Source organism: Lampetra fluviatilis, chromosome 6 (genome assembly GCF_964198595.1).
Source record: "Lampetra fluviatilis chromosome 6, kcLamFluv1.1, whole genome shotgun sequence".
NCBI classification, from domain to species: Eukaryota; Metazoa; Chordata; class Hyperoartia; order Petromyzontiformes; family Petromyzontidae; genus Lampetra; species Lampetra fluviatilis.
This window is the reverse complement of record NC_136280.1, coordinates 14,471,540-14,493,108: the sequence shown is the minus strand read 5'-3', so window position 1 is coordinate 14,493,108 and position 21,569 is coordinate 14,471,540. Positions and strand designations below refer to the sequence as shown.

The 21,569-nt window shown below is 48.7% G+C and overlaps 1 protein-coding gene across 1 annotated transcript in view; it reads right to left on the bottom strand.

Annotated features, from left to right (window-relative positions):
- LOC144933190 (formin-binding protein 1-like) overlaps nucleotides 1–21,220 on the bottom strand; it is a 53,998-nt gene extending 32,778 nt beyond the window's left edge. The window contains exons 1-2 of the mRNA XM_078857818.1: nucleotides 21,052–21,220; nucleotides 1,458–1,573 (exon numbers count right to left, since the gene is read on the bottom strand). Coding sequence (XP_078713944.1) covers nucleotides 1,458–1,573; nucleotides 21,052–21,075 — 140 coding nt within the window. The 5' untranslated portion in view covers nucleotides 21,076–21,220. The remainder of the gene's footprint in view (nucleotides 1–1,457; nucleotides 1,574–21,051) is intronic.
- Nucleotides 21,221–21,569: the final 349 nt, after the last annotated feature.

Below are 21,569 nucleotides of genomic sequence, written 5' to 3'. Positions count from 1 at the left end.
ACTGCATATTCGACAAATTAAGTTCCTTTCACTATTGAAGTCCCATTAAAAGAAAAAAGTTTTGTTCACTATGGCCTTCGAGTTGACCTTGGTTTGGGTGCGCTGTGTGGCTGGCGAGTGGCATTTTATTTTATATATTTCTGTTGTCTTGTACAGCGTTGCAAGATGCAGTTTTGCATGAACGACGCCACATATTAAAAAAAACTATCAGAATTACATGAATCCGAGGTTTGCACCATCCAATCATTTACGTATACAGTATATGCAGTCGCGTGTTTCACCGGGGTGTGATATTCGCCAAATGAACGCTTTCCGTTCAAGTTACGGCTCTTAATTATTCGTAGACGCATCGCAACATGTTCGCTATCAAGAGTAAGGCTACAGATACCCTGGGGACACCCCTTCGCAAATGAAACGTTCCGTCGTGAGGGATTGTTCAGGTGAAACATTTGAATATTAATCATCATTCTCTTCCATTCTTGAGCATGGCAGCAATACGTTCAGGGAGCTAAATGCCAACATCGAGGTCCTGCTGACCACGAGAGCGTATATTACGGTGGGTTTATGAGACGGTTCATCGTTTGGGTCACATGGTCAATCTCACTGCTGTGGCTTGTCTCGAACCCTTTCCCATTCCGATGACATAGGTGTACGTCACCAGCTTCTTCTTCTAATTCGGGATGAAAAACTAAAATAAAATAACTTTATTGGTACCGAGGCTCCCACAAGGCCATGCGGGGAGGGCATGTGGCACAGTTTGGCGCCAGCGGTCGTGTCGCTACGATTCTCTGCGGTGAGTAGCAATGGCTTTAAAAACAACGGCGCATTGCCTCTCTAAATAAAATTAACGCGGAGCCGCTTGCGAGATTCAGCGGTGAACGGCACCCACCCTGCAACTTGCAGATATCTCAACGTGAAAGGGTTAATATATCTCTATGTATCTATATGGGTCTCCATGTATCTCCGTATCTATGTCTCGATGTATGTCTACAAGTCTGTGTGTGTGTCTGGTTTTACGATATAGTGCATGGTTACAGTTGCATGGCCATAATCGCACTACTGTGGCTTGTATTTGATTTTCCATTCATGAAGGAGGTGGGCTACACATCGGCCTGTTGATGTTCTTGTGCGGTCGGCAGCTACACCAGTGTCTTCGAGGAATTTCAATGTACGTCGTCCGACATTGGGAAGCCATTGGAGCCACGCACTTTTAAATCTCGATCGAAAACTCATTTATTTAATAACTGCTTTTATGTTTAATTTGTTGTCCCCCCCAACCGCACTTCCGCTTAGCATGGTTGGCTACGTACGACGCGAAAGAAGTTCAACAACACAAAGGGACATACATGGAAGTCGTTACCATCAATGGACGTGAGCAACGACGACGGAATAAAAGTGACAATGGCGCGACACGATGACTTCGTGGCTGGTCGTGGCTCCTGCCCGGGGGACCTCACCGGAGCTGCTTGGCGTAGGCCAGCTCTATATCTGCCTTCTCCCGCGCAAACTTGGACAGCTTGTCGACAAACTCCAGCCCCCACGCCGTGTGCTTCTCCACATTGTCCAGCTGGTCCTGCACGCACGCAACAGACAAAGAAAAAAACATCCCCCGTGTGGCCTTTTAAAACGGACTGTCGGTCGGTGCAAGTGCTGGTAGCGAACACCTATCTCAGAATAAGAATATTTGTTTTTACTGAAGGAATCGAATGAGTTGTAAAGCTCTTTTTCACAGATGTCCAGTGGGGGGCGGGTCAGAACGTTAAAGGGCCACGCGGCACACGAGGGGGTGAGTAGCCGGCACCATTCCCCGGTCACCTTTGTTTCCCCAGTGAACACACACACAAAGAGAAAGATCTCCCGTAAAACAGACTGTTGTACGTATGTTGAACTTCTGTCGCAACGTACAAAGCTAACCGTGCTAATCGGACCACTGTTGAGGCGTGAAAAGGACCGCTGTTGAGGCACGTGCTGGTAGCTAACACCTATTTAAAGGCAGGACACGAAGGAACCAAGCCTCACAATATTTGTCTTCCCAGTGCACACACGAAGACAACAATCCCCCTTATAGCCTTAACAGACTTTTGGAGCAAGTGCTGTTCACGAGCACCTATGAAGGCCGGCAAGGTACACGAGGAGGTGGGTTTGCCAACACCACGCCCGGCCGCCTTTATCCCCTGAGTGGCAATGTTTACACATTCGACCAGGCTGATTCGACCTAAGGTAGGCCCAGGACTGGTTCAGATAATCGTCAGTGGCGTTCGCCGTCAGCGGGAATTGAGCTCAGGTCGCTGGGTTCACAGCGCAGCACGCCAACCACTAAAATACCGCACCCCACACACACAAACATTCTCTATTGCGCTGCACAGCCTCGATATCCAAAAATACGATGGCCTCTCTCAAAGTATCCACCTACACGCCTGCGGAAAGGTTTGGTCATCAAATGGCATCTGTCAGTCTCCATTGGCAACAATCCTGGCTTTAATATGATCCACCCTCGTACATGTACAGCGCTGTGTAAATGCACTGCCGGATGAGGCCCCCCCCCCCGCATCGCGTTCCAACACGACTCTGAATTTGTCTTCACGTGCGTCTGGATTTGGGGGTTATGTAATGGCTGACACAATGCTGTTGAAATTATGCACTCCCAGAAGGCCTTGAGGCTCATGGGTTGCATAAGAAACAATTTAATGATGGAGAGACGGAGATGTAAAGGGGACATTGTTAACCGATTTATTTGTTTATTATTCATCTATTTCCACAACGAAGAAAATTATTATTCTGAGCACAGCTGGAAGAGGGGCCTTCCCCATCCCGTACAGATAATGAGCCCTATTTGCTCATGCATCACCTCGCCGGTACGTGCAGGTTTGTGAAGGTGGGTTGGCACATGGGTGTAGGAAAATAGATGCACAGCATAACATTGGATTTTGCTGCACTGAACAAATTTTGTTTTATATTATTGTTCATACATGCAGGCAAATACGCATTTTTATCATCATATTATTTAAAATATTATTTTTTACCAGGTAAGGCCCACTGAGCTATGTAGCTCTATCATGTTGAAATTTTTAGCAACCAAATACCCTAAACAAAGGTTTATAAATATCGAGGGGAAAAACTGGAAGACCCGGAGAAAAATCAATGCGACCACGGGAAAAACATGCAAACAAAAAATATACAAGGTTCACGGTGGGGATCGAACCCATGACTTCGTGCATACCAGGCGTGGAAGTTAACATCTCGCCACCGTGCACAGCCCTCTGTTGCCCAGCCTGCAGCCCCACAGCCTGCAATGCTTGTAAGGCATGGAAATCCCTCATCCGAGCACTATCCAGCCTGATCATGGGTGAGCTTCCAAGATACGATGGGTTAAGATGCATTCTGGGTGAATTGCTCATACATGCAAACAAATACATATATATTCTTGGTTCTTTCGGTAAAGTCGCGTAGAAGGGAAACAATAAAATAAAAAAAGATATAAAACAAGAACATTTTCTTGCTGTGGATTTCACATCTGATGATGATTGCTTGTGTTGCAGTCGAAACGTCGTGAGAATTTTATTTTTTATATCTTTATTATTTAATTGTTTCCCTTCTACATGACTTTACCGAAAGAACCAAGAATATGAATCCCTGCAGTCACGAAAGCATTAAATCAAAATTCAAATACATACTGTATAATGAAGATATTGGCCAAACATCCCACGCAGCAGCCCATCCCGAAAGTAATAACAATGACCCTTACGTAAACAGGAAAGTCTCACTTAGTCTGAAGAGTGTTTTTTTAAGGAGGGTCCTTCATTGGGATGTTTGGCCAGGAAATTCTAGGTCCAATAAGCTGGGTAAGACAGTATATTAAGTACATAAGCAAGTTTAACAATTTGACACAACTGTTTAACACGTAGGCTTTCGCGACCATGTTTTGTTGGCACGTTTCCATGACAACCCTTAATAAATGGCTGTCGGGTGGTGGTGGGTTTAACGACACATGTATATTTACACGATCTAACCGAAAAAAAACTATTTTGGATGCAACTGAGGCATCAAATGGAAAGTTATTGAGCGAATATAACGGTGAGAGCTCAATGGAAGGAAGGTCGTGATTGCCGACGATGCCTTTGAGAGAAGACGCCACACGGAGACATTTAGGCTTATTTCACTTTAAGAAGTTTTTTCGTGTGTGGGAGGAAACACAAGCACCTGGAGAAAACCCATCGCACGGACGCACAGATGGGCATAGCACTCAACAATCGCATATGGATGGGTCATGAACCCATTTGCGGTACTGCAATATGCTGGTTGCCCTCGCGACCTAACAGCAACAACAGGCTTGGAGGAGACAAAGTTCCACCTGATCTGCTAACCCTCATCTCCAAAACAAACTAAGTAGGCGCCACCCCACTCGGATCAAACGGAACTCAGAGAGCATTAACACTCGTTATTAAGATGCGTTTACCAATCAAATTACAGATGTTCAATGCAAGACCCAAGTCCAAAGTGGATGCATACTCACACAAGCTATGGAAAGGGGGTGGGGGGGGGGAAATACTGTATTCTCAATTTGTGGCTCTTGATGCCAGTGGAGGAAATTCCACATTTCTGTGCCTGCCAGTCGTCTCTCCATAGGATTAACACCGTCGCCGATTAATCACCATACAGCGGGAAGTTTTGACCCTGGAGTAAGAGTCTAACTTATATGAGTCTCTGATTACGAGTTCAGCCTGGCCAGACGGGAGGTATGAAACTAAACTTCTAAACTTTTATTTATCTTACCAGGTAAGGCCCACTCGACTATATAGCTATACTCTTTGGTTCTTTCGGTAAAGTCACGTAGGTATAAAATAAAATAAATCACGACGTTTCGGGCGCAACACAATCGTCCATCATCAGGTGGGAAGCATGGTCTGCTGCTGAGACAGACTGTTTTAAAAGGTTTGAAATGGGTGTAGCTGCCTCAGCAGCAGACCACGCTTTCCCACCTGATGATGGACGCTTGTGTTGCGCCCGAAAGGTCGTGATTTATTTTATTTTCTACCTACGTGACTTTCCCGAAAGAACCAAATAGTATGGATTCCTGCAGTCACGAAAGCTTCAAATCAAAGCTATATAGCTATTTTTAAGAAGCGACCTGGCCACAAATGACATCCCAACGAAGTGGCTTATCACGTGGAAATGTATAGCAGCCAAATACACGAAAAGCGTGACGTTAATTCCAAATGTGGAGGGAAAAACCAGGGGACCTGGATTAAAAAATCGACACGGCCACAGGGAGAACATACCAATTCCAAATATACTGGCGTCAGGGTCGGAATCCAAACAACCACCTCCTGTATACCAGGCGAGAGAGTTAACATCTGACATTGTGCTCATGAACAATAGGGCGGCAACTCTCGGAGGAAGTGCCTCGACAAGTACAATCGAAGAATGCCTTTATAAAGAGCAGGAGAGCGAGCGCATCTCGCAATGCCACACAAAACCGGCGGGCACTTTTAATTAGTAAAGAGAAAGGGAGAGAACGCATCTTGAGCCTGGACTTGGACATGGGCAGGGAGCCAACAGCACGGATGGAAGGGTGGGGGGGGGGAAATTTCAGGTCATGGGGGCATTAAAAGAGAAAAAATATAATGCTACTGCAGAATAGAGCATGTTCCTCCGCTATTTCATGAGATACAGACATTTGTGAAACCACTGGACATCTGTGAAAAATTGATTTATAGCTCATCTGATTACTCCAGCATAAATAAAGATACCGATTCTGATATCTGGATCCCCGAGTCTGTGGATATTTTTAAAAGTCGTCTTAAAACATAACCATACACATTTCGGCCATGTAATTTGTAGCCAATTCCGCAAATGGCTTGTGTAGCATGAAATGTGATTATTTTTTCGTTTCTTAGTTTTTAGTTTCACGAGTTATTGCCATGTCGAGTGTCTTCTGCAGCCGTATCTTGTCGAGAGTTTTGAGATCCTTGATAAAAGGTGCGTTATAAATACAATCATCGTCATTATTAAACCACAGCGGGGCATGGAGGGACACGGGCAGAAACCATGTGCATAACTTAATACTCCAGTAAGCGTAACGGAGGCTCACTCACCCGTCAGACCGGTTTGACTATTGCTGCTGCTGCTGCTGACAGACCAACTGCCAGGCATGAACTATTCATGTCGTCTCATGATAGGTGAGACAGTTTATCCTTTCTTGTACGCTTCTTTCAAAGGCACACACACACGCGTAATGTATCCTAAGCGTACCACAGCATCGCCTCTCAACTGGTTGTGGACACGCTTGTCAGCTGTTCTTACCGCATGGACCTTTTTTTGTGACGACAAACGGACGAGTGCCGTCTACGTGATTTTCAAAAAAAAGAGTCGGGCAAGTTCGTTCTGGACACAAGTCAAGAAAAGTGGGACTTGCCTCCAACATCATCTTACAGGGCAGAGGACAACCCAAGGTCTCGTGCGCCAACACGGACTTAACAGCCGACAACACCTGGCAATAGCCAACGAAGGGCAGGCCAAACGTGGAGAGTTGGGCAGGGGAGGAGGCATCATTGGTGCCCACAGGACCATCGCGGTTACGGGATGGATGATGACAATGATGAGCGTTTACAGGCGGTGAGTTCGGTAGCTCCGACATGATAACCACGGCCGTCCGCAGGTGGTGACCTCAACACGACCCCGAGGCGTGACTCCCCTTGCTCAGGCACAGGAGCGTAAGGAGCGTGGGGGCAGTGATGGTCTTGCCCCCCCCTCTCCCCCGTGGATAAAGCTACGAGTTGGGGACCCCTTGGCAACCGCCACGAGAAATGTTTTCAACAACAGCGCCAAAGAACAAAAACACGCATTTAAAACGCGACTTCTATTTAGATATTTTTTAAATGCTCTCATTTGCGTTCCACGTTTTATTTTAACTTTAATCGGAGCAGAAAATCGTCTGGCGACCGTGCGAGACAAATCACAGTATTCTCCCCCACGCCAACCTGGCCGTTTGCCGCACCCCCTCAGCTGATAATGTCGTCACTTACGACACTGCTCAGACGCTAAGCACCGAGATGATGATGATCAGCACCAGAGATGATGAGCAGCACCGAGCAGCGTCGGCTTACGCGGCGAATGTTCGGGTGGCCCAGCGGGAGCGCGTTCGCCACCGCTCACTGCGGAGGTTCGGAGGTTCACGATTCGAATCCAGCGTCGTCTGCTTTGACCGTCGCTGTTAAAGAGATCCCCCCCCCCGCCGGCATCGTTCACAATAAATAAACCCTTTGGTGGCACTGCCGTCTGGGTCCAACGCGGCCGGCGAAATGACTCGGTTGGAACTGCACAGAAGCAGTCATCGCCCCCAGATGAGACTACCGCCCTCGTCTCTCGAGTTATCACCCCTGGTTAAACGATAAAGTTGCTCATTGCGAGCAGTATTGCTGTCCAGGAAGTGGAATTACACCAAACTTAGAACTCTGCTCGATTCATCTATATATAGCATGGCTGTGTACTTACAACTCATATGAAGAGTATTCCAAAGGGAAAACAATCCCACAGAATGCACCCCAACCTCATCATATTTCGAGAAGCTAAGCAGTGTTGACCCTGGCCAGTGCCTGGATGGGCGACGACCACACGTGAAACACGTGTTGTGTAGAAGGCTACTGCAGGACTACACTGTACTATACTGAAACACCTATGTTCCCCACTATCACCAAACAGCACTGACCTACGTGGGGAAGTATGGTCAAATGACCCCCATAACCCGCACGGCATGGGGAGGCCCTCATCCAGCAGTGGATTAACAATAGGTGCTGCACATGTTCATGCAAAATCTAACCAAATAAATGTATTAGTGTAACGTCAGACTTGGCATGAGCAGATGGCAAATCATGACAGACTTCTCCAGATAACCAACCATTTCCCCCACCTCTACCTACCTACCTGCTTGCTCTACTGCAATTACTTGCTGCTGACCCAAATTCAATTCCCGCTCATGACCAAAATCAGTGATGAATATTTGGAGCGGTCCTGGGTCTCCCCAGGATCGATTCAGCCTCAAATGAGTACCTGGTGTGATGTGTTAACATCACCATTGGGGAGACAAAGGCGGCTGGACATTGTGCTGGCCACCCTCCCCTCGTGTGCGCTCGCTAACAGAACTTGCCCCAACAGTTTGCTAAAGGCTATATGGGGGATCTTTGTCTTTGTTGTGCACCGGGAAGACAAAGACGGCCAAGGCTTGGTGCCGGCCACCCATCCCCTTCTCGTGACGTGTTGGCCTTTAAAAATGTGTTCGCTACCAGCACTTCCTACAAAAGTCTGCTAAAGTCTCCACCGTGGATCCTTGTCTTTTGTGACCAGCCCAGGTGATGATAAATGTCACGTGGGAGAACATCATAAATCATCCTCCCAGCTCCTGCACACGCCATCCAAGTAGACGACCAGTGCCGGAACACATTCCTGCGGAGGGAGCTGGTAGGAACGTTGGGTTGCTCGGTCAATGGCCAGGGTCAACGGCGGCGTGGTGTATTCCGCAAATATGGCCGACTGTGAGGGCGGGCACAAGCCGGCGTGAGTAGGTTAAACGTTTTATAAGGGCACCACGGGGTGACCAGCCCCACCTCTCCCACCCCCCACCCAGCCCCACCCTCCCCACCCAGCCACTCCCCTCCCGACCCAGCCCCTCCTCACCCTCCCCTCTCCACCCAGCCCCACCCCTCCTATTTTTGGATGCACGACGGACAGACACAATAATCCACTGTGGGCTGGTGGAACCAGGTGGTTCCTACCAGTATTATCCTAGTAGCAAAAGTAGCTTCACAAATGCTACGGGCCCGCACTTTCAAGGGCTCCGCGCTAAATGCTTTTAAGCTATAAATTCCGGTTCAGTGATCCTGCACTTGCTCTATTACAATAGTACTATACTGCCTTCAACTTTTATGAACGACTGGGCCGTTTAAGGTTAGCGATTTGTCGTATTATATGGCTGTATATATCAAATAAGAAAGACAATTACTTTACTATGCAAGTAAATAATGTGTGTTTTAATGTTTAGTTATTTAGGGCCCCGTCATAACATATGCTACAGGCCTCGCACTAGCTTAATCCGGCACTGCAGACGACAGTGCACGTTTTATTTACATGCCCACTGATGAGGCATTCGCAAAGATCACGCGCGTCTTGAGACGGAGATCTATTTGTGCCGGAGCTGTCGCTACACTCTCTTTAATCGTGCGTTAAACTGGCCCCCCGGGGGTTGGGGGGGGCAGCCTAATGTAGAAGCCCTCCCCCGTCCGTCTCCGATAGGCTGGAGCGGAACCACAAAAGCCTCCCCCCCCCCCCATTTGTGTTGTTACAGGACACCCAGAGAACTGGTTTCACACCGCGAGTGACTCACGATAGGTATACAGTATTGAAGAGCGGACACGTAAGAGCGAAAATCTATATTTTTCAATCCACTGCCAGACAAAGGCTTCCCCCTCCCCCCATGCCACACGCCGTGATGGGAGAGTTGTTTGACCATACTTCACCAACGTTGGTCAGCGAGGCCTGGTGATTGGTGGGCAACATAGAAGTGCAGACAGAGGCGTCCTTAGGGTTACACCTGCGGCGAATCCGAGGCGACCGCCCCGGGCCCCGCGCTTTGGGGGGGGGGGGGGTGGCACGCTTCGACGTCACGCTGTCAGATGTCATACTTCCGACCCTGAGTGCAGTACAGCAAAGCACCCGGCCACCCTTATATCCCATGATAACCTGTTTCCACACGATGGTGGCCCATCCAAGCCGCACACTATCCAGGCTCAGTGTTGCTTCGTCTTCCGAGATCTGACGATGTCAGGGCGAAATTATTCCGGGGCATTAAAAAAAAAACTAAAAATGTCAACGGTTCAGTTTGTGCGATTTTAGCACGTAGCAAACACCACCACCATAGCACTGGTCAACAAAAAAAACATGTTTTTTCTGGCCTGGACTTTTGCAGCTGTTTAAGACTAATTTCAGGGTGCTGATTCCAAATCTGATCTCAGATTTGCTCTATCACATCATTTTCATGCTATCGGCATACCCCATTTTCATTGATTTTATCCGAAATTAACTGTCACTTATGATTGCAAGTTGTTGCTTTAGTGTTAAAATATGGTGCTGTATTTTTAGGATAGTGTGTTTATAATATCATTTTATGTAGATATCCACATTTATTTAATCTTTTTCTTCTGCAGTTTTTATTGAAAATGCAATATTTGATATCTCAAAAACCTGATGTGATAGACAAAAACTTATGCCAGATTTGGAATCAGCACCCCAAAATTACCTTAAAACCGTTGGAATACCTTATTCCAGAAAAAGTGTGTTTACCATAATCATCCCCGTTTGGCGGTTTGCGAGGCTCGCTAAATGCGTCGTGTTCGTGGTGGTGCTGTGGCCTGTTCTGATTACTTAGTTTTTTTTAGGAATGTGGGGAGGTCGTTGACTTTAGAGCTCTCTTTAATTAAAGCTTGGGCTTTTGCCTGTTAAACAAATGGAATGCGGATGATACATTACCACATTAAAAAAGACGTGATAAGAAAAATAAACAATCCGATCAACGTGTAGATAAAAAAACGAGAGACTTAAACATTGCGTTAAGAGCCACTAATTAATGTGTCAAAGTGAGGCGTTAATGTAATTAAAGTCGTTTTGGAGAATTGTGAATGACAAAATAAATAAGACAATATGGCTCTTTCGCATATATCTCTCTCTTGTCATCATCATCTTCTAGGTATATAAAAGGGAAATTTGTGAATATGTGTGTCTGTTCGAAATGTTTAGCATACTTCCCAACATGCAACAAACTTGAAATTTGGCATGTGGGTCGCTTCCAGACTGTACACCATGCAAAAAGTGTAAAACTAGACTTTTGTATTTGGGGGGGGGGGGGGGGCGCAATCATGGATTTATTTTGCATGGTAAGTGAGCGGTGACGTCACATCTGTGATGTGACATCTGTGATGTCACCCGCATGCGGGTGCGTCACGCAGTGCCTGTTGACGTCACGCATCCCCCCCACCCCCACCCTCCGCGAAGGCCGTGTATTAATCAAAGACAAGAATCCAAGTCTCGGGCGAAGCCGGATAGTAACGCTAGTCAAATATAAAAGTATTTCCTACACAACGAATCAACTGCATGACATTCTGGGAGTGCGTAAATTCAGCAGCATTGATTCAAATACAACCAAAAAACTGGGCCGGTTTTGATACACAGCATCTCATCAGCAGGGTCAGGCTTGAGAGTTAAGGATAATACAATTTTGCGTCGCACTAAAGGACCCATATCGTAAAGAGACGTGGGCCTTGCTTGTGAGATCAGCAGGTCACCGGCACCGATTCAAGCTGTATTCATGCTAAGTCACCAAACACTGGTCAGTGCTGTTCTGTGTGTATGCGCGTTTTCCGTTTCAGCATCTGAGTAAAGCTCTTGGGGCTTTCTCTATCGTCCGTGGCTTTTCACCCAAGTCAAGATGCCCGCGATTCAGACCAGGTGAAAAGAAAGTGGAGGGCTGTAAGAGATTACACATGGGTAATGCGTTTCAACAGCAATGCTGCAGCCACTTTTGAAGTCTTTACAGAAGGAAAGCCTCTGCCAACATGTGAAAAGATTGTAAAATATTAATCGGTGTATGCCCACCCATGCATACAGTGCACATAAACGAACAAGAAAAGCCTAAGTGAATGCGGGCATTGGCAACCCTGAGCCAGTGCTAGAAATTCCACATTTCCAATCACTATTGACGGCCTATGACCCCCAGAGTTGACTACCAACCAGCATTTGATGATCCCTGTGCGTTGTGGAATCTGCCTCCATGCCACCCACCTAGATGAAAAAAAACCTCATAGCTCTGACTCAGCATTACAGACTCTTGGGGCAAGTTATGTTAGCGACCACCTATTAAGGTCGGGCAGTGCCAGAGATAGATTATGGTGTGGTCAGTACCACAGACTCCTGACCACCTTTGTCTCCATCGTGGTGATGTATAATACGATGACCAAACGACTGTACTGCGTACTTATCTTAGGATGAGCCAACCTAAGAGAGGGCCCAGAACAGGCTCCAATACAAATTTCCACAACTCACGTGAGACAATAACAGGGAAATAACCCCACGTAGCTTAAGGTGCAAACTACTACACAGGCAATAGCTACGTTTACATACAAGTAAATACGAAACCACACCACACACACAACATTCGCTGCCAGGGGTGGTAACGATGCATATCGAATCTCAAGCTCATGCACCAATTTGCACGTGAAAAAGAAGCAAGCAAGAAGTGCCCTTTGGAGCTGCACCGAGAGACAATATACGCACGTGGATTGGAGAACACATGCAAGCCAGAAGCATCGTATTAGCCGTTTCAGAAAAGTAAGTGTGGCTTGGACAAGAAGGAAACTTTTTTTTAAAGGGATGATGGCCAGCCGTCGAAACTAATGATGGGGTGGCAGCTAATGGAAGGAACGTTGTCCGAGAAGATGTCCACGGCAGAGACGGAGCACTGAAATCATCTTGCGTGCAGGAGCTATGTGGATTGCTGCAAGGCCACGAGAGATGGCGATGGCTTCTAGGGGAGGCATTCATTGAGCAGTGGACAGATCATGGCTGATCTTCTTGTCGTATGGCTGCTGATGTAGATGCACAGCAATAACTACAATGTTACATTCAGGTGGTGAAGCCAGGTAACTGCATCAGGAGCAGCGAAGTGTATCACTGCGACGTCTCCTTCGTATTATTATTATTACAACATACATTATTTATATGTTGTACGGTCTGTTCTGGATGACCAGTGGTACACACTGCAGAGTTTTCAATTATCAATTTGTGGATCAGGTATGATGATATGACATATGTAGTTATCGGCGAAATATTGAAAAAAAAATGATTAATTCTTGACTCGAGTGGCGATCCTTAATCGGGGGACAGCTCACAATCCCCAGGAAGGGTTGGGGAGGTGGTGAAACACATTCCTGCGGAGGGAACTGGTAGGAACGTTGGGTTGCTCGGTCAATGGCCAGGGTCAACGGCGGCGTGGTGTATTCCGCAAATATGCCCGACTGTGAGGGCGGGCACAAGCCAGCGTGAGTAGGTTGAGTTTTATAAGGGCACCACGGGGTGACCAGCCCCTCCCCATCCAGCCCCACCCCTCCCACCCCCCATCCAGCCCCACCCTCCCCACCCAGCCCCTCCCCACCCTCTGCACCCAGCCCCTCCCCACCCCACCCAGCCCCTCCCCACCCCACCCAGCCCCTCCCCACCCCACCCAGCCCCTCCCTCCCCACCCAGCTCCTCCCTGCACGACGGACGAAAGGACACAATCTCCTGTGGGCTGGTGTAACCAGGAGGTTCCTACCAGTATTATCTCCAACCCCTATTGACCACACTCACTGTGCGATTGTGAACATGCAACCCAATCTATGGACCACATCGTAAACCACTGCGGTCCGCGCGCTCCTTCAACGGAGCAAAAGTACACGAACGAACTCTCTTCTCTCTCCTCAAGCCCTCTCCCGTCGTGGTCAGCAGACCTCGACATTGGCATTCAGCTCCTGGGCGTATCGCTGCGATGCACAAAAATAGTAGAATGGAGCGGAGCGCGTGGGCACCGCACGTTGAACATTAACCTCCTGACACATTCACAAAACTGTACAAGGCCACTTCAGATAGATCATGAGGTGCCCTTTGCACTTCTGGCAGCTGCTGTCACCTGCCCCACAGATAAGCTGGGCACACATGTCCGAGCGGAGCACAGATTGTGTGTCAGCAGCAATCAGTGTACACACACACACATAGACAAGACATGAGGGCCCGCATTATGGCTTACGGACAAGTCAGCCGTGCTGGCTTATAAAGACTTAACGAGGCTGCTTGTCGGTACGACTCAACGAGGGTTATTGCCAATGAGACAAGGAGCGGTCGGGTAGTGGTTAGCGCACAGCACGAAAAAACACGGCGGCCGAAGTTCGATTTCCGCTCATGGCCAACACCAGTGGCGATTACTTGAATTGGTGCTGGGCCTCCCCTCGGTTGACTCTGCCTCAAATGAGTACCTGGTGCAGTGTATAAACATCGCCACTGGGGAGACAAAGGCCACCAGGCGCGGTGCTGGCTGCCCACCCCTCGTGAAAGCCGGCTCGGCACACTGGTGCTCGCGAGCAGCACTTGCCCCAACAGTCTGTTAAGGCTATACGGGGGATCTTTGTCTTTATTTTGGTAAGGACAGGGCAAGTCATTGCTGCTTGTCTGATAGAGCTGATAGAGAGATCGGCCTTAGCCATATGAATATCACATTTCCACCACGAGCTCAGGGCCACCCAATGGATGAGGAGCACTAAACTGCGCCCATTTGGGCTCTCCGACACATACGCCCACTATTGAGTCATGGCATAGCCAACACGGTGGCATGTAGAATAGTATCAACAAGGCTCGATTATTGCAACTCACTCCTGTACGGGACGTCTGGCAAAAACATTCCCAAGCCGCAGCGTGTACAACATTCTTTGGCACATGTCGTGATAGGTACTGCAAGATCTGATCGTGTCCGTCCAGTGCTCGCCGAGCTGCATTGGCTTCCGGTTGCTGAACGAATGCATGATATGGTCGCACTCATTACGCACAAAGAGCTTGCCACAAATGAGCCACGATACCTTGCTGATCTCATCAAGGAGCATATAAACAAATCATGCAAAGTCTGGTCACCTTCGGAGCGGCTTTTGGTTAACCATCGAACAAAGACGGTCACCGCATCGTCGCGCTTTCAGATGCGCTTCTGCGGTCGTCTGGAACACTCTTCCGATATTAGGAAGCCACTGGAGCTATGCACTTTCAAATCTGGATTGAAAACTAATTTCTTCAGAACTGCTTGGTGTTCAGTTTTTTGTCCTTTCCCCCACACCTCCGATAAGCACGGATGGCTACGAATGGTGCAAAAGACGTTCAACAAAAATGCATTTGAACGACGGTGTGGGGTGGGGGCACACACTTTGAATGACATCGAGGGTGGCGGGAACCTACAGCCCATGGCCGCACAAGACTTCCACGCACACGGGAACGATCCCGCAAGCGATGTTTATCCGTCACCGCGAGCAGCTTTGCCGCACCAATCGGCTTTACGATGGCTGCCTCTATAAGTTCCGGCAAGGCACACAGTCTTCTGTCAGAGCAAGAGCCTCTTGCAGTGACAGCAGTTTGAGGTATCTGGTTTTCTAATCGAAGGTCCTAAGCCAGAGATAGAAATGCGCACGTTCCTATGGCAGAGTTCATTCATATAAATTGAGAACCATGTTAAGGATCATGAGTGCATTGTGTAGTTACTTAACCATCAAGCCTGCTTTACGTGTGTGATGTGCGCACCAAAGTTATATATGACAAACACTAATTAGGAAAGGGGCCAAGCCCTTGCCGTTAAAGTGACTTGCGGCATTCCTGAATAAAACAACAGACCTGCTATTCTTCCTTTTGGCAGTAACCGGTCTCTCTTTACAAATAAGTCGCCACAGTCACCACTAAGTGAAAGTCAGCACATCAATCGCGCCAGTCTTTGAGACCGCATGAAGTGTGGAAGGCTCGTGTACACTTATACAAAAGCAAAGATCCCTTCGTATACATTTTAACACACTGTAGGGGCAAGTGCTGTCAGCGAGCACCTATAAAGGTTGACATACACAAAACAAAGATCCCCGTATAGCCTTTAATAGACTGTAGGGGTAAGTGCTGTTCGCGGGCACCTATGAACGTGGGGACGGTACACGAGGTGGTGCGTGGCCAGAAACATGCCCCGACCACACCTTCGTTTCCCCAGTACCGAAGGGAGGGCCCAAGACAGGTTCAGACATTCGTCACTGTTGTTGGTGGCGAGCGAGAATAGATCGCCGGTTTCGCAGCGCGCTAACCACTGCGCCACATGTGCACACACACACGTGTGCACGCTAACTGAACATTTAATTGATCTTGAAACAACTACAGTCCACGCTCGCGTCTAATTAATTAACACTGCACACACTGCGCACACTGTGGCCTGGGCGGCACATTGCTGTGACAACGGCAGCAACATAATGGTCACATTGTGTGGCTGCTGGTTACTTTGGCTGAGACTGCTGCCACATTTTTCTCAATAGTCCCTCTCTTCAGCCTTTGAGCCATGGGACCACTTTAATGTCCCCTCTCCAAAGGTGATGGGCCACGGTGGCGCTGCATTATGAACCAGGCGACGGGGTTCAATAATGCAGAGCTGTATTTTCGATTCCCACTCCCAGCCAACATTGGTGACGAATATCTGAACCGGTCGGTGGGCCTCCTCTAGGTTGACTCGGCCTTAAATGGGTACCCGGTGTAGTGTGTAAAGATCAGCGCTGAGAAGACAGAGGCGGCCGGGCGTTGTGCTGGTCACCCATCCCCTTATAGGTGCTCGAGAAGAGCACTTGCCTCTCAAAGTCTGTTCAAGCTTTTAGAAATGTGACGTCACGTAAAAATGCGCAACTTTAAATTAATATAGACAACACGTTCTACTTAATTAAATAGACTTTTTAATAAATGTTTTCTCCTACAACATCAGTGCAGCGCCACATTAAATACGCACTACAATGACAATAGTTTAAAGCGATTTGAAGCATGGTTCATTTTGGGGGGGGGCAGAGCTTTGTGACGTCATATTTGAGGGGGGGGTCTGACTTTTTGTGACAATGGGGGGGGGGGGTCAAACATCGTCCAAAATCGCGTGACGTCATTTATGGACGGCCCCTAATACTCTGGATCTTTGGATGGCTGGCAGAGCGATAACAGCTCAGTGGCTCGCGCACTGCACGACAAATCCGATCCCCCGAGTTTCAATCTCTCCCACGGCTAACCGATCATTTGGCGAACGATATATGAACAGGTCCTGGGGCCACCTCTGCGATACAACGAAAGCGGACGTGTCCATGGGACTAAGACTACGTCACAACACCTGAAGAGGGTGGGAGGGGAAGGGCGGGGGAGGGGAAAACTTGCACGTGCATCATCTTCTAATGGTGGAGTGCGATTATGCAACTGCCAAACAAAGAAAAAAAACCGGAACTTTGAACGTCAGCAGCTATCTCAGAGATGTCGGCGGCAAAACCTGCGGCACGGGGAGTCAGTCGCACGCGGTTCTGTTTCGGGACTGGTCTTTGTGACGTCATGTATTAAGGACACGACGTTTCGTAGCCACATTTGCATTGCGAGCACCTACGAACGTGGGGACGGAACACGAGGGGGGGGGGGTGGCGTGGCCAGAACCGACATTTGCATTGCCGCAATGCGAATGTGGGGAGACACCCTTGTTGTTATTTTGGTTTCCGATCCCTGGAGCGATCTCGACAACAAAGACGATCCTGGAGAGAAACTAGGAGCTAGTGGCAACCCCACCTGGGCCTCCCGGCATGCGGTTGGAGACCATTGGACGAACGTTGACGCAATGTTGCGCGTCTTCTATTGGCGTGCCTGGCGTGGTGTGTAAACATGAACACTGGAGAGAGAGACACACAACACCCACACCACCACTCCCGCTCGTGCGCCGTGACGCGGCCTGAACAGGTGCTTGCCAATGGCACGTGTCGTGAAAAGGCCCGCATGGCGACATCTCTGTGTTTGTTCTGATGGAGGCGTTTGGCACCGTCTACACCGTGTGTGCGAGTGCGCGTGTAGATGATTTGTGGAATGGGCTGTAGAGACCTGTATAGTTGCAGGTGTACGCTTTATTGCGCTTTGGTTAACCACGTGAGAACCTGGCTCACCAAAATGACAAACGCGACAACATGTACGTTGACCTTCTTTCGCACCGTACGTAGCCAACCGCGCTATGGATCACATGTATAGTATTATGTAGAACTTCTTTCGCACCGTACGTGGCCAACCGCGCTAATCCGAGGTGCGAGGGAAGGACAACAAACGGAACACAAAAAGCTGACCTCAAGAGATGGGTTTTCGATGTGGATGAAGGCAACGTACAACATTGAAGCGACTGAAACTCACGGAATGTACCAATATACGCGCGTGCGTGAATGACGGTGAGATTGATTTGTATGTTCAGCATTCTGTACAATAAGCGTGCGCGTACGCAGGCGATTTGTGTATTTTGCTGTGCAATATGAACCAGGATAAAGGTGAACAGCGGTGGTGACGTCTATTGCAGTGGGTCGGGGTCAACCAACAGGTCATGTGTGTTGTACGTACGTACGTACGTTGAACGTCTTTCGCACCGTACGTAGCCAACCGCGCTAATCGAAAGTGCGGGGGAAAGGCTAATAAATGATGCTGATTGTGTGCCTTTACTGCCTGGTCCAATATTCTGGTCCAAGCTAAGTGTGGTTGATTGTGTAGTGGACTGCTGGTGCGTGCTTTGTTTCACGTGTGGGGAGCGGTGGCGCGGTGATCGGCGTTACTTCGCTACGAACGCGGGCCCCGCCACCTACGTTCGATTCCCAGTCCACGGCTATCCATCATTGGCGAGTGATATCTGAACCGAAACTGGGCCTCTCCCCTCCACCCACCCCCCTAAGATCGACGCAGCCTCAAGAGGAGCACCTGGCGCGCTGCGTAAACATCAGCACTGGTGAAGACAAAAGGTGGCCGGGGGTGTGGTGCTGGCCACCCACCCCCCACCTCGTGTGCCGTGCCGACACCCTCCATGGGTGCAACTCGCTAACAGCACCGGCCCCAAAAGTCTGTTGAAGGCTATACGGGGGAGGGGGGGGGGGATCTTTGTATTTGAATTGGGGATTGTGTTGTTTTGCCGTGCACTCGATTACGTGGACAGTTGGACACGTGGTAGTAGGCTTTCGCGACCAATAATAGTACAATGTTTTGGGTTAGATTGCGTGAATATAAATGTGTCGTTAACACACCGCCACCCGACACAGCCAATGAGTAAGGGTTGTCACGAAAACAAAACCTGCCAACCGACAATTCACTCTCAGAGTACCATCATCTATTGTAATGTATGTCTACGTTTATCCCCCCTGTGGTATTTGCACCGGGTAGGCTCACAGTGATGATGACATAACCTTTACTCTATTTAAGACCGAAACAGGAATACTTCTTCACAAGTCTGGCCTGATGAAGCTGGTTATAATCACCAGTGAAACGTCGTGCTCGATTCGTAAATGTTTGTGGGTTAACTATACCAGTGTGTTGAAGTAATAACTAATTTGCACGTTTTGTTTACGTGCAAAACCCTTACTCATTGGCTGTGTCGGGTGGTGGTTTAACGCCATGTATGTTTACGCGATCTAAAAAACCTTTATTATAAATCGGCCACAGTGTTTAGATGTCAGCACGGCTGTCCATAGGGGGTTGGAGGGCCCGGGGCAAGTCACGCTGTGTGACACCCCCCCCCCCCGACGCCTTCAAACTAAAACGTAAGAATTACATCTGACACTGCGTGCCATCGAAGCGCGGGGCCCGGGACGGTCGCCCCAATTCGCTGTACCCTAGAGACAGCTCTGGATGTCAGTGTGTGTGTGTGTGATTGGGGATTGGTGTATATTATTATTATTTTCCACGTCCACACCGGGATTGTACACGCGTGTGTTGATGTGTATCACTTATTGAGGCACACCATGTGTGGGTGGTGGGGTGAACGTGTCCTTCCAGTCCCTTGTGCAGTTCGTGCAGGAATTTGTTTTACTGACCTGGCACGCATCTCTAAGTTATACACAACCCTATATTACACACAAGCGTACATTACACACATCCCTACATTACACACAACCATACCCATACACACATCCCTACATTACACACAACCATCCCTTACACACATCCCTACCGTACACACAACTCTACGTTACACACAACCATACCTTACACACAACCATACCTTACACACATCCTTACATTAGACACATCCCTACCTTACACATATCCCTATATTACATACAACCCTACACTACACACATCCCTACATTACACACAAGCATACCTTACACACATCCATACATTACATACAACCCTACGTTAAACAATTCCTACTTTACATACAACCCTACATTACACAAAGCCTACCTTACACACATCCCTACGTTACACGGATCTATCCCTGCGTAACACACATCCCTACATTAAGCACATTCCTACATTACACACATCCCTACCTTACTTACATCCCTACCTTACACATTCCTACGTAACATACAACCTTACATTACATACTGATAAAACGTCGGTTGTTGTAAACCACCTCTTGAAATTCCACATTCGCGCGACGAGAGCCAGATTTACCACTGGACAACCACTTTTTAAATTCCTGTGAATTGGTACTCGGCTTATCCATCCCAAAACTATGACGTTGACAATGATGATCACGGTGGTGGTGGTGATGTGATGATGATACAGTTTGTGAGAAAGCAGCCGGTGCAAAGCCGGTCCAGTTACATATGCACACATAGACCCCAAGTCAAATCAAGCTGATTTGTTCAACCACGTGAGAATTTAAAGAGACCAGTATAGTCTCATTGTGACAGTGACCAGGGTATAACGATGTTGATGACGGTGATGCTTGTGATGCTGATAGTGCTGATGGTTACGGGGCTGATGAAGCTGGTGATGATGTGCAAGAGTTTGATGATGATGAGGAAGATGAAGGCGAGGTTGATGAAAGTGGTGATGAGATTGATGACGGTGGTGATGATTACGATGATGATGATGTTGGCTATGATGAAGTTGATGACGGTGATGACGATGGCGAGGTTCATGAAGTTGGTGATAATGATGAGGCGGATTACAGTTGTGAGTGAAGAGGTTGATGACGACGATGATGACTATGATGATGTTGAAGTTGGTGAGGAGGTTGATGATGACGGTGATCAAGTTTGTGGCGATGATGTAATTGACGATTAGCCTGGGCGGGATGACGAGTCACGCTGGCATCGTCACCCATCCGGGTCTAAGACCTCACTTTTTCTCCAGGCGCGAGGCTGAGATTGGAACCCACACACCTGTGTGTGTTAGGCGCACGCTATCATACAGCGCACCCACACACGCTCACGCCTGTGAACGTGTACCTCGCCGCGCTCTGTCCCCGCAACTCACCCACAGCTCCATGCCCCAGCTCATGGTGGCGGTGGCGGAGGCCGCGGCACGGCGGCTGAGAACGAGCGCGGAGGATAAGAAGGAGAATAAAATCAAATAAACACGAGCACAGGATGAGGAGGATGAGGAAGCGCAGAATGTGGCTCACGCTCGCTCTCTCGCTGGGACACGACGCTCCGCCCCCTACTAAGCCCCCCCCACTCCACGACCAGGGGGAGGGGCTTCCAATGCAGGTGTGGGGGACATGAGGCTCCACCCCCTACTAAGCCCCCCCCCTTCCGCGACCAGGGGGAGGGGCTTCCAATGCAGGTGTTGGGGACACGACGAAGCACCCTCCTCCGAGAACAGGAAGAGGAGCTTCCAAATGCAGGTGTGGGGGACATGAGGCTCCACCCCCTACTAAGCCCCTCCCCTTCCGCGACCAGGGGGAGGAGCTTCCAATGCAGGTGTGGGGGACATGAGGCTCCACCCCCTACTAACCCCCCCCCCTTCCGCGACCAGGGGGAGGAGCTTCCAAT